Here is a 14650-nt window from a genome sequence, read left to right on the forward strand (position 1 = left end):
CCATATTTGAATATTTTGTGTGGACTAGTAAAAATGATGACAGATTTGCACACGAAGTTTCTAGGAGTGAATTGGACAATTATATTATTGTATTGGATCACAATGGGATTGACTTGTATTTATAATTTACTTGTCTTTTAATGTTTTCATACCCAAATAGACCAAAAAAATCTTTCTTGTTAATAATAGTATGAAGATAATCTAACTTAACTTGAGTCGTCTTCATGGTTTCGAGTTTGCTTTCTCTTCAATTAAAAGAGTGGGTGCGAGAAGTAAAATGTGAAAACGAACTTGTAAATTAAACTTGAGCAAAAGACTTTAAAAAAAATACATCTCTTTTGCATTTTTTTTAAATAGATTCCACCTTCATTACATAGTATTTTATAAAGTCGGAATTACAATACTTCAATAAACACGAGCATAAGATCAATTCACTACTTTGCAAGATTCGGACCAGTGATTCTAGATGTAACTTCATCACTTTCCTTTCTAAAATACCATCATGGCAAATCATAGCATCTCACATGTAAAAAATACAATAACGTCCCAAAATCACTTAGTACAAAAGAGTGTTCATCAAGTGTCCATTACAACTCTTAAATTCATAAAACATTCAAGCAAAGTAGTGTATAGACAAAAGTTCTTTAAGCTAGATTTGAAGGTAGAATATCAAGTACTAGACAAAACAATAAATCTTTTTCAATCACCCAAATGTAATCCTCTTCATTGGACAACCTCTTCCCACTTGATTCCACAAGATCAAAGAATCCTCGCTATTATCTATAAGAATCATGAAACAATTATAAACATTGATGCTCAATGAATAAATTACAATGCATGTATTTGCATGTAACTAGAGATGGAATAAATACCATTTTAATCAACATGTATATGTAATAAATTTCTCTATTATATCATTTTTAAAGCCCTTCCAATAGAATATTATTGTACACTGAACCTCAATTGAAAATATTGTGCTACTATGCACAAAAGTCTCGACCAGAGGAAACAAATATGATACTTTTCTTGCTCAATGTGGTTGAACTTGACTCAAGAGGAAGAACTAGTCGCGAGTGGCCGAATGAGAGAACTTGTCTCGGGTCCGAGAACTAATCCTGGGTCTACAACAAGCCTAGGGAAATTTCAATTGTCATACAAATTTGTTCACAAACATGCTAGGCCCTAACTCCATGGTATGACAAATAAGAGTTATAAAATAAGCACAATAATTTATCTCTTGCATGCACAGAGTAATAAGAGCAAAATGCCCAATATCTCACTAATAATTAAAGTCAATCCATCTCAACACATTAACAAGCATATTATGGTATAAAATCATTTTGCATGTATATTTTTATCAAGATAAAAGTGCATATAACATAAAATACATAAATCACATTATAATTTTAAACTTAAGGGGTTTTCTTGCTTGGACATGAAAATAAATTTTCCCTAATGAGAAGGTGCAGAAGAATGTCTTAAGCCAAAAAAAAAAAAAAAAAAAAAAAAAAAAAAAAAAAAAAAATTAACTTCCATTTCCGAACCTTCATATTCAGCACTCCAGATTGCTAATAATCAAAAAACTGCTTTTGCATCTGTTTGGTTACTATTATCAAAATGCTTCTAATTAGAAGATTTTTTTTTTAGAGAAAACTGATTCAATATGACTTCATCTAAAAGTTTTTTCGAAATAAAAAATTCTTTTAAAAATTAGTTTCCAAAAAAAAAGTTAAAAGTATTTTTCTCCATAAACTCTTTTACAAGAAGCAAAAGCTATGCCAAATGACCTATAGATTCACAAACAGTGTTCTGAAATGCAGGCATAGATTTTGTATATACCCGTATATGCTCGTTGCTTTTTCGAAACCCATCGCATATGAGATATGCGCGTGATAATATAATCAATCCATTTCGTTGATTGCATGCATGTTTAAACATCAAAATGAGCACGCATTTGTGTAAAAAGTTGTGTCAAAATTAGTCTAACAAACTCCAATCCATTTTTATAACTTAAAAGGACAAAATGAGCCCAACAAATATCTATTAAGGCTTATGAATTATATACAACAATCTATTGAATTTTGATGCTTAAAAAAATAATTTTTTTTTTTGTACAATTAAAACTATTTACATCGAGCCCGAGTCTCCTTATTCTTCGGTCTTCCTCTAGTTTTACTAGCGAGTGGTGATAGTAAAGCACAATTTTCGATTGTTAATGGTAGTGATTTTGAGCAAGAAGTTGACAATGATATCTTACCATTTACAATGGGTAATAGAAATTATTGAGTTGAAATAAGGAAGCTCGATGATAATAATTTTGCGTCGGATGATATGGAAGAACTTGGATGAAGAAGAGGAGATTGAATTGGAATTGGTAAAGAGTTGGACAAGATTTAGACTTTTTAAAAGTTGGTGTTCATGTCTAATCTAATTGTAGAAATTGATTACCAAGTAATTGGAGTATTTATGATTTTGAGCAATATGTTTTTATCGCAAATTTGAACGATAGTTGGTTTTTTTATTTTTTATTTTTATTTTTAAATTTGAATAATAATTATATGCTTGATAGTTGATAGTAATGCATTGTCATGCATTACGCACTTTAGAACCTTGAATAATAATAATAATAATAATAATAATAATAATAATAATAATACAAAAGAACATAAATAACAATTAATGTACTTTTCAATAACTTTATACGCGCAGAGGAAGATAAATGACATTTATTTATCAAAAACTGAAATTCAAATTTTAAAAATTACTATCTAATTGTTCTCTTATTTTTTAGCACAACTGCATCTGATTCTCTTAAAAGCATTGAAACACCAAACCAATCTTAGGAGTTTAAGCTTTAATATGTAGTTGTTTAATACGATATCAAATCCACCAAAAGCGTTGCGTTTAAGTATGAGTGCAACCATTTATGAAAATTGGGCAGAATTTGATGCAAATTAAGGGCATAACTTGAAGTTTAAAATGTAAATAATTAAGTGTATTTACATCTCAATTACTTAATACATGTTTGGAAAAGCTTTTAGTTACTTATTAGTTGGTCAATCACTATTTTTATTCATATATTTTGTAGGACCTATAATTTTTATCCACTTATTATTCACATATTTCAAATGATACAACTTATAATCTAATGGCTTGGCGAAAGTTTTGATTAGGTGTTTCAACGCAGTCCATTTAGAGCAAATTAAAAAAAAAAAAAAAGGGAAGGGAAAAAAAATTGACTAAAAATAGAAGGAAAAAAATGTTTTTTTTTTTTTTTTTTTTTTTGCTAAGCTATTAGATTAAAATGTATATAATTAAGTGTATTTACATCTCAATTACTTAGTACATGTTTGGAAAAGCTTTTAATTACTTATAAGTTAGTCAACCACTATTTTTATTCATATATTTTGTAGGACCTACAACCTTTATTCATTTATTGTTCACACGTCTCGTATCATACAACTTATAATTTAATAGCTTGGCAAAAATTTCGATGAGGTGTTTCAACATGGTCCATTAAAAAAATAAAAATAAATAAAAGACTCCAAGTGAAGGGAAATAAAAATTGACTAAAAGTAGAAGAAAAAAAGGTTTTTTTTTTTTGTTTTTTTTTGTTTTTTTTTGTTTTTTTGCTATCAAATATTTTATTTCTCAATTCATTACACACAAAAGTGGATCGCTTAAGTTTACTAGGAATTTAATCAAGATATAGCGGAAACAACATACCATTTAATTTATTTCAAGTAAAGATATCATGAAAACTTCTAAATATACTCTTGTATGCACATACGAAAATACATGTCACTTATACATGCGTTGTGTTGATGTGTGACATAAGTTAGTTCAAGTCTATTTACCCCAAATATCAATGAACTTCTATAAAATAGCTTCACCAAGTTCGTATGTATCATTCATCACCTCGACAGCGATAATATTGTTCGCAACCTCTGTGGTGGGTGTTCGATGGGGCAGGAACACAACCGTCACTGCCCGTGTATGGCTTGCCGCCGGCACCACCTTCGAATACTGGCTGATCTCTTTTCAAAGCCCCTGGTGAGATGTATTTTTTATCCTCAAGAATTCTTCTGCTAATCTCAGACTCCATTAAAGTCTCCAATTCGTCATCACAATCTGCTATTGAACCATTGCACGAAGAGAAATTTGCAATATCGTTGAGGCCTCTTACAGCAATAATGCTGATAAAGTATGAGTAGATAAGGATTTGAAAGAGAAAAAAAATGGTTTTGGAATTTGTTTCCATTTTATGTATTGTCTTATAAATTGTCTCGCACCATTTGAGCACACTTTATAATGGGTTTTTCTTCATCTTTTTGAAGATAGTGGAAGCCACACTAGAAAGGGGGACTGCACTATTTCAATTTTCACCTAACAATATAGTGTCGCACTGGTTATTTATTTATTTTAAATTTATCTTTGTATTTTAGGTTGAGTTGGCAAGTTCATTAGAAAATAAGTTAAATAGGGAAACTCGAACTCAGTCGACTATAGTTATTAGAAGACGAGTTAAGTCAATTTAATCATTTTTAGAAAAATGTACATAAATATTCCAATGATTTGCTAATGTTATAACCTATTAACAAATAATAAAAACTAACTAATCCGGTTTTACTAATGCAACTCTTGCAAACAATTTTAATAATTAAATACTAGCAAATCAATTCGTCGGCTAGTTCAATAAATCATATATAAAGATTTTTTTTTAAAAGTAATTATGCAATGAACCATAATTGTTTAGCAACGCTTCTGCTAATTATATACATAATTTTTAGGTATCCACCTAAATTTAAATGGGAGTTTGAATTCTTCAAGTATCTTGATTATGTAAAAAATAGAGTACAAGTGGGAGGGACACATGAAGTGCTTCAGACATAGGGAAAAGGCTTATCCATTGTTGTCCACTCTGAACAAATACTTAATTACCTTCGAAAAATAATTGGGTACTCGTATGGCCACTAATGACTTTGATCTCCTCAACAACATATTGAATATGAAAAAGTCTACTTGTACATAATTTTAGTACATAGGGATGTTCACACCTTTAATCTTTGCTCATTGTAGCACTAATGACCCTAATGATTTTTCATTTCATTCTTATTCTCAAACTTTCCATTAATTGATATATTTTGTGAGGAAATGGTGGTAGATGGCAGGTTAACCTGGCCACTTTTTTACAATAGTCTTTGATTATATTTAAGTAAAAAAAAATAAAAAATTTAAAGAAATCACAATACCCATCTTACCTCCATTTTGAACATTAAGAATTTGAAAATCTAACCATTTCTTGTTCTTAAATGTTTCTTCATCTTCTTCATCTCCATCTCCATCCCATTCTTCAAGACTTTTTCATCCATCTTTATTTCCATCTACGCATTCAAGGTTTCTTCATTTTATTGGTTAAATTTTAATTTATTTGCTTATAATATTGATGGATAATGTGCTTTAGCTTTAATTTTCAAAGAATTAAACAAAAATTATTTTATTGTGTTTTAGCAGATATGTTATTTGTTAATGAGGTCTAGGGTTCCTATGGGAGAAATCTGGGTTTTTAATTTTGAAAATGAAGGGTATATTTGTCTTTTAATGTTAAAAAGGCTATTGTGTGAATAATAAGTAAGTTAGGCTTATGTGCTGAATAGAATGTTTGATGTGGTTATTTCAAAACTGCGGCCTATAATTTATATTTGATAACAGTTTTATATTCAAAAGTTCATTGAAGTAGTGTAAAACAACTTATTTTTTAATCATATTTTTTAAAAATAAATAAATAAAAAGTGCAAAAAAATATTTTTCCTTGACTTCAAAGCATGAAAATTAAATATTTTGATCTAAATCATAATTAAAGACAAGACGTACTAAATTTGTGCCCCAAATTTGGTAGGGGTTTTTGGAAAAATATTGATTTTTATTCCACGTGTTTTTTATTGGAAAAATATTGTTTTATTTATTCCACACTTTTTTGATACTATTTCCATAATATTGTTAGGGTTTTGATATGTCCTTTCTATATAGTTTACTCTTCTTTATAAGCTGATTTATTATAGAAATTAGAATAATTGTGAGAAATACAATTGTTGTAATTCTTTCTCCATCATAGTTGAATAAAATCTTCAATTCTCAGGACAAATTAATTTTTTGTCTTTGTGTTCATCTTGCTATTGTGATCGATACTTCACATCATGCAGTATAACCTCGTTTTGTCTCCAACAAGTGGTACCGGAGCTTTGATTTTATGATTTGTGCGAGGTTCTTGTTTTTTATGGCAGCCATAAAGTTAAATATCGACACCCAAGTTTGATAACCGGACCCTAAGACTATTTGGGCTATTGGAAGCAACATAATTAATTAGTGTTGCTCATGACCCAGTTTCTACACTCATTGGATGGCTTATATATGTTCGCCCACTTACCGAATTTGTATTGGGCTTGGCCCGATCACTTTAACCTAACCTAACCTATATATATGCTAGCTTCCTTTGTTCGTAATTAATGTGTGTTTGCCTTTGTGTTGAAGAGAGAAAAAGTCCTTGCCTTATGCTTTGTGCTCTTGCTTGGCTAGTTTCTTCTCTAGCCTTTGTGGGTGCAAACACCTTCCCTTTGTGTCCTAAGTGTGCACAAATCTTGAGCAACCGAAGTGTAGAAAAAGTTTAAGGTTTTGGGTCGTGATTGCTTGGGTATATTGATAAGGTCGAGATTGGTATCCTGATCCCGAAATTCTACCAATTGGAGGTCGATTAATCAACATTTGGTATCAGAGCAGGTTGGGTGGAATTTTTGACCAAAATTTGACCATAATCAAAGTAAAAACCAGTTGGATCAAACTGTCCAGAAAATTTTCAAAAAAATGGGACCTGCAACCTCAATTTTCGACTAATCCAAACATCATTTGCTGAAACAGAGGTCGGATTCGTGATATGCAGGTGGAGGCGCTTCTAGGTGGCCTTTGCATCTGGGTGATGGCCACCGGTGGCAAAGGCGCGTGGGGATTCGGGCGACCGTGCATGGGGATGCATGCGGGCTCCTTCGACGACAACTTCTTCAGACAGAATTTTTCTAACGATTTTGTGTTGTTAGCTTTCAGTTTCAGGATATACGAAAAAAGTTGGACGATTTTGCCCCTGACATTCGTATTAGCACATCTGTTGAACTTTAGGGTGAACAGTGGTGGTCCTAAAGCAGCAGATTCGCGTCTCTCATAATTTACGGACTTAGATAGTTCCACTCTGATAAATTATCTGAAATCTTTACATTATCACACTAGTAGATTATCGGGGTGATCATTAGGATTGGGGGTTGTCATTGCTTGGCAACCATTGCTCGTGCTAGAAAATTTAGGAATTACCTACCCTATTTGAAGTGTTAAAGTTGATTGTAAGTTGGTAATTGATTTTGTGCTGTAATTGTCATATGGTGATTGCATGAGAATTTGAATTTTTGTTAACGTACCTGTTGCATTGATTATCCTGTTAGAACCTGGACTTGACCCATTCGAAAATTTCCTTGATCTAAAATCGCAAATCTCACGAAACCTTGGGAATCTAGAACGGTGTATATTACGACCGTAGGATTACTTTGTGTGACTTATCTGTGCATTTAGTTGTTTTGTTTTTCCAAATAATGTCTTCATATTTTGAAGTTGGTATTTTCAATGAGAAAGGAAAATTTTCAATTTGACAATAAAAGATGAAGGGGATTTTAATTCAAAAAAAAGTTTCAAAGGCCATAGATGACAATTTTCTCGTAAATTTGATAGAAACACAAAAAGAGAAATATGATGAACTTGCTTACACTTCAATTATCTTACATTTATCTGACACTGTTTTGAGAAAAGTTGAAAAACTGGATTCTACAAAAGAACTTTGGAAAAAATTGGAGGACTTATATTTGCTTAAATCTACTCCTAATAAGCTGTACTTGTTTGAAAGATTTTTTAGTTATAAAATGAATCCTTCAAAGGATCTTGACGACAATATGGATACTTTTAACAAACTTTTCAAGACATTGTTAACTGTGATGAAAAGGTGTCTGAAACATCTAACGTAATTATCTTACTTAATTCCATATCCGATTCATATAGAGAGGTTAAAAATGCAATTAAGTATGGTAGGGACACCATAACACCCGAGATTATCATAGACGCACTCAAGAGTAAGAAGATGGCATTAAGGTTGAAAATGAAGATAAGAGGAGTGGTAAGTTACACATGATAAGGAGTAGGATGAAGTTTTGACAAATGAATTTGGGTATTGCTCAAAATAATGGTGATTCAAGTAGTGACTCTGGTGATGAAGGTAGTAAAAAGAAGGGCAATGGACGGGACAAGTCTAGTGATAGATGATGTTACAATTGTGATAAGTCTGAACACTTTATTAGGGACTACCCCAAGAAGTAGGATAAGCAGAAGGGTAATGTGAAAGGTGAAATGAATGTGGTTGAGGGGTTGAGTTATGACCCCAGTGAGGTTTATTGAGAGTAAACCTAGTTACTGCATGTACATTTGTGTGCGATCCTTTCTGCATGTGTATAATTGTCTACATTTTATCTGCTACATTTCAATGTGTTCTATATGTGCATTTGCATGAATTTGAGACAATATGATTACTTGGCGTAATTGCTTGCATGCATAGTATGTTAAGATGCATTAGTAGTATGTTGGATGTCTTCTGATAAGGTAGAGTATAGATACCTAGAGGTACTTTGTGTTTTGTACTGGTGATGTGGTGTGTGACATTTGAATCCCAAGTGGAGATGTAATTAAATGTTTAGAATCTTTTATATGTGAAGGAGACCCTGTACAGGTAGAGTGTGAGAGAGACACTTCTATCACTTTGATAAAGTGGAGACCCATTATCCACGTAAGTTGGAAGAAGTGATGTGGTGATAAAAGATTATCCCGAGAGCTTAGGATCAATTGTGACTTGCCAGTTAGACATGAGTTGAGCAATTATCTAGTGCGTATGGTGGGAGATGAGAAGAGATATGTGTTCTTGAGGTAGAAGTAACACGAAATGGGATATGATAAGTGTGGTGAGATTTTTCGTGGAGTCATTTATGCATTTGTTGTATATGTGTTTGACCGTATGTTGATTAACTTGGTGTTAATATGTGGTTCTGTGTGAACGCAATTTTGAAAAGATCTATGTATTATCCTATATAATATCTTCATCAGATGATTATATGTTCACTGTGAATACTTGTTCCTACTTGGGTGTTTCTTTGGACCTTACCCTGGTGAGTACATGGAGCAGGTATGGTAAGTGTTTCAAGTTCAAATCACGAGGTAAGGTCTGTGATACCATTTTTATTCGATTACCTTGATTGTGCAAGTATAAACTTTGTGTTTTATTTGCTTGCAGATTATTAAGCATCAATGTGGAGATTGTTGGGTTTTGATACCCAATAATCCAAGCGATGATGTTAAACCGATGTTGGATAAAATTAAATGTCGACACCCCAGATTGATGACCTGACCCTAAGACTATTTGAGCCATTGGAAGTAACCTATTTAATTAGTGTTGCTCATGACTAGATTTCAACACTTATTAGATGACTTATATATGTTGGCCCACTTACCGAATTTGTATTGGGCTTGGCCCGATCACTTTAACCTAACATAACCTAACCTAACCTATATATAATCTAGCCTCCTTTGTTTGTAATTAACGTGTGTTTGCCTTATTGTTGAAGAGAGAAAAAGTCCATGCCTTTTGCTTTGTGCTCTTGCTTGGCTGGTTTCTTCTCTAGCCTTTGTGGTACCGCCTTTGTGGGTGCAAACATCTTCCCTTTGTGCCATAAGGGGGCACAAATCTTAAGCAACTGGAGTGTGGAAGAAGTTTAAGATTTTGGGTCGTGATTGCTTGGGTGTATTGATAAGATTGAGATTGGTATCTTGAGCCTGAAATTTCACCAATTGGAGGTTGATTAATCAACAAAAGCAACAGAATCAAGTATCTAATCAAGAAGATTCGTGTAAATCAATCCACTCCCTATATCGTTGTATGTCTGATTTACATCCTCAAAAAATGGAAAATCTAGGCTGATGTTTGTTGGATTCTCGAACCATGTTAAATAAGGATACGCATCAAGAAAAAAGTATGATTTAGTCCATTCAAGAATTTCAACAATGGGATCATAACCTTGTCCGAAATTTCATCCTTAAATTTCCCACTTGAAGGTGGGAAAATTGGTTCCACTACATCCATAGCCAATGGTGTCCCAACTTTGATGTTATGAATGTTATAGGAAACTAAAGATTTCTAGATTTTCTCCATAGCCGGTACAAGATCAGCCCACATTTTCTGATCATCGTTACTAAGAGCGGTAGGAAATTTAGAGTGTGTGGATAAAATCGAAAAATGTTGTCTTTCGTCTCATCAATTTTAATAATGCGCAACTAAAAGACTCCCAGATGAGGAGGGGGGTCACAACCGGACCGCTTAAATCCCAAACTCTTCTTAGACAGTTTAGATCTTTTTGACAAAGCCTTTCAATTTTGCAACTATGCAAATCAACAAAATTCAAACAACCGTATATCGAATTTTCACCAGATCATTGAAAGTTTTATTTCCAACAAATAACTTTTGTTCTAATTAAATTTAAAATTCATGAAGTATACGAACAATATATCATAAATTCATGAAGCATGGACTGTAAATTTAATACAAAAATTGCATGAATTAAACAACTGAAACACAGAATTTTAACCCGAGGCCTGTGTCACACACAGTTTCCTTAAAATAGATTCGTCCCCTCACCGTCCGTGCTTGAGGTTTAAAATGAGCGTCCGTTTCCCAGGATACAACGGTAAAATCAGTAGCTTCCGAGCACCGTAGAAACCACTCTGACGAACTGAACTAGTGCTTGAACTACACCACCACCAAGAGAGAACTCTACGCAAATGAATTTCTAGTGTATTTTAAACTTGAAAGCTTTTGTTTTTTTGTTTTTTGTGTTGAAATGAGGAAAATGAGCCACTATTTATAGGCTAGGCTACCATTAATGGCAATAACCTTTGGAGTTCCTCATCTTTTTCTTATGTGGGACAAATTCATTTTTTCCACATAAACTCTTTTCTGAGTGACACACTTTGAGCCTCAATTTCTCATTCACCCAAGCATCAACTTTGGAAAGTAAGTATATGATTTCGATGTACTCACGGAGGAGAACACAAATCAACTTTCATCTTCCAAATTGAACAACCGGGTCCCACTCAAAACTCGTGCTAAAGTCGGCCAATTTTTCCAACAAGAGCTTCATTCCCAACAAGAATAGATTGGATTTTGATGTTGGGATAATAAGCAAGAATGTTGTCATGTACCCATTGATAAGCAGGTTTGAAGCAATACCAGAAATTATGTCGTTTATCACCATTACTGAGTCTTGAAGCCTCGTGCCTAATAGAGGTTTTAGTACTTCAGGGCTGGCATCATATATCTTCACTTGATCGGCATTCATGGATTTCAGGAATTCAATTGTTTGATAAGGAAATGGTAAATTATTTCCCAGTTGACCATAGTTTATGCCGATGTTGCTTAAAACCAGTGCATCGGTAGACAGAAACACCAAGGAGCGAATAAGAGAATTACTTGTACAAATTTCTGTTTAAGGGCTTGAGATAACAATGAAATGAGAGATTCTATACCACTTATTCAATCATGCTGTAACAATTTCGAAATTTCAAAATCTTAGCAGCATTTTACAACTTGTCCCTGTGAAGAAACTTAGTTGAGAAAGCGAAGATACAAAACAAATTGAATAAAAAAACTACCCTTTACATGCGCATCTTTTTGTTGAAGGAAATGGAGAAACTATGAGATCATGTGTAAAGAATCAGAAGAATGGAAATGCGTACATAAATAAAATTTTGCTCTATTTAAATTTTACGATCCAAGTGACGAAAACATAGGCTAGACCACTTAGACGTCAAGGATTAAGGCTGGAAATTCTACAACACGTTTAAATTTTTAGTAGGACTTAGGTTGATAGACCTTGAATTGAAAGAACTCCACTACAACAAACACGACTTTTTACGGCATGCATTTACAGCTTGCATCTACAACATGCCGTAAATAGACTAATTACGGCATGTGATATATGTATGCCGTAAAAAATCAATGAATCGAAGTATTCACGGCGTGCGTACTTGGCACGCCATAGTAAGCTAGTAGTTATGGCGTGCACTATTGCATGCCCTTAAAAAAAAAAAAAAAAAAAAAAAAAAAAAAAAAAAAAAAAAAAAAAACCTGAAACATGGTATTTCTCCCATTTCATTTTCCCCATCAACTTCGCCTCTCCACGACTTCCCCCAACGCCTCAGCTCTCACTCTCGTCTCTATCCGCCTTCCACCGCCGACTAATGGTGCCTCAACTCACACTATCGTGTCTCTCTACCTTCCACCGCGACCACCGGCGTGTCTCACTCTAGTTGCTCTTTGTAAGGTAAGGACCCTTCAAATTAATACCCGCCCCTGTTTTCAACTGATTTATTTGTTTCCCTTTCTGTAAGTGTACTATTTGAAGAATGCATACATCAACATGATGCTTAAGCTGGCAAGAAACACAGGCTTTGGAATCAATCTTTTGGGTTCGAAAAGAATCCCTTTCGACAGATTCCAAATATGTATTGAAGAACTGAATTTGAAAACAGATTGGTGCTTGAGATTTAAAAAAATATGGCGACTTCTAATAGATAAGCATGAAATGATTATCAGGTTATCTTTTCTTTTTTTTCCCCCCTTTGTTGTTGTTTATGCATGTTTAGATTTGAGAAACTCATACTGTCTTCAACTATAAACAAGTTCAAATACTTATTTAAATAGTATTTAAATGCATTGCATGCCGTAAAAAGTACATTTTGTTGTAGTGCTCGTAGTTATTTTTTTCCAATAATCTTTCCTTAAAAAAATAAAATACATTTCCCCATAATTGCAAAGAGCAATATGATTGCAAAGAGAATAGCCTTGACTAAGTTACACGCATGCTGCCGTCCATACACCCTAATATTGCATTTATTGTGAATGTGCTGAGGTGATATATACTTAAATGATTATACACTAAGCCATTATAAATCAGCTGAGGAAGTCGTTGAGTATTTTTAGGGTATGAAGAATTTTACGTTAAGATATATACCATTAAAGCAACAATCTTAATTTAGTTGGATTTTGTGATGCTGATTTGTAGTCTGCATGAATGATAAAAATTCATTTCTTCTTGTTTCATGACAGTAAGATGAAATATTTCATTTAAAATATTTTAGATAGAGAATCGCAGTTCATTAACAAGAGATATTCAAGTGTTGGGACAATAACTGTATCATATCAATACAACTTTGTTCATGATTATTTTTGGCTATATATGTTTGACATTATTGTTACTTCGTGATTGGGTAAATATTTGTTGTACGACTATGTTATCCAAGTGCCAGAATATTTGAAGGGCCATGTTACTCGAATAGGACCATCTTGGCCCTGTTCGAGTAGAATAATCCATATTTGAAAATTTTGTGTGGACTAGTAAAAATGATGATAGATTTGCACAAAAAGTTTCTAGGAGTGAATTGGACAATTATATTATTGTATTGGATCACAATGGGATTGACATGTATTTATTATTTACTTGTCTTTTAATGTTTTCATATCCAAATAGACCAAACAATCTTTCTTGTTAATAACAGTACGAAGATAATCTAATATAACTTGAGTCGTCATCATGATTTCAAGTTTTCTTTCTCTTCAATTAAAAGAGTGGGTACGAGAAGTAAAATGTGAAAACGAACTTGTAAATTAAACTTGAGCAGAAGAATTAAAAATATATATATATATATATATCTCTTTTGCATTTCTTTATAGATTCCACCTTCATTACGTGATATATTATAAAGTTGGAATTACAATATTTCAATAAACACGAGCATAAGATCAATTCACTACTTTACAAGACTCGAAACAGTGATTCTAGACGTAACTTCATCACTTTCCTTTCTAAAATAGCATCATGACAAATCATAGCATCTCACATGGAAAAAATACAATAACGTCCCAAAATCACTTAGCACAAAAGAGTGTTTATCAAGTGTCCATTACAACTCTTAAATCCATAAAACATTCAAGCAAAGGAGTGTATAGACAAAAGTTATTTAAGCTAGATTTGAAGGTAGAATATCAAGTACTAGACAAAACAATAAATCTTTTTCAATCACCCAAATGTAATCCACTTCATTGGACAACCTCTTCCCCCTTGATTCCACAAGATCAAAGAATCCTCGCTATTACCTATAAGAATCATGAAACAATTATAAACTTTGATGCTCAATGAATAAATTACAATTCATGTATTTGCACGTGACAAGAGATGACATAAATAACATTTAAATCAACATGTATGTAATAAATTTCTCTATTTCATCTTTTTTAAAGCCCATCCAATAGAATATTATTGTACACCGAACCTCAATTGAAAATATTGTGCTACTATGCACATAAGCCCCGACCTTCTTTCTCGATGTGGAGAACTTGTCCCAAGATGAAAATAAACTTAAGGGGTTTTCTTGCTTGGACATGAAAATAAATTTTCCCTAAATGAGAAGGTGCAGAAGAATGTCTTAAACCAAAAAAAAAAAAAAAAAAAAAAAAAAA

The 14650-nt window shown here is 32.8% G+C and overlaps 1 protein-coding gene across 1 annotated transcript; it reads right to left on the reverse strand.

Annotated features, from left to right (window-relative positions):
• Window positions 1-539: 539 nt before the first annotated feature.
• Window positions 540-4261, reverse strand: LOC111390836 (protein RALF-like 32). The gene is made up of 2 exons (XM_023015952.1): window positions 3919-4261; window positions 540-780 (listed from the first exon to the last, which is right to left on the reverse strand). Exons 1-2 carry the CDS (start codon window positions 4259-4261, stop codon window positions 704-706), a joined length of 420 nt encoding a protein of 139 aa, XP_022871720.1. The 3' UTR covers window positions 540-703.
• Between the last annotated feature and the right edge of the window lie 10389 nt (window positions 4262-14650).

The sequence above is a fragment of the Olea europaea genome, unplaced genomic scaffold (genome assembly GCF_002742605.1).
Source record: "Olea europaea var. sylvestris unplaced genomic scaffold, O_europaea_v1 scaffold722, whole genome shotgun sequence".
Lineage (NCBI taxonomy): Eukaryota > Viridiplantae > Streptophyta > Magnoliopsida > Lamiales > Oleaceae > Olea > Olea europaea.

What these genes read in the sequence shown, in the direction of transcription:
- LOC111390836 (XM_023015952.1), bottom strand. Translation starts at nt 4,261, where the DNA reads ATGGAAACAAATTCCAAAACCATTTTTTTTCTCTTTCAAATCCTTATC. An exon ending in ACAATATTATCGCTGTCGAG is followed by an intron (nt 781 to 3,918) that starts GTGATGAATGAT and finishes TGATTCTTATAG; the next exon opens with ATAATAGCGAGGATTCTTTG.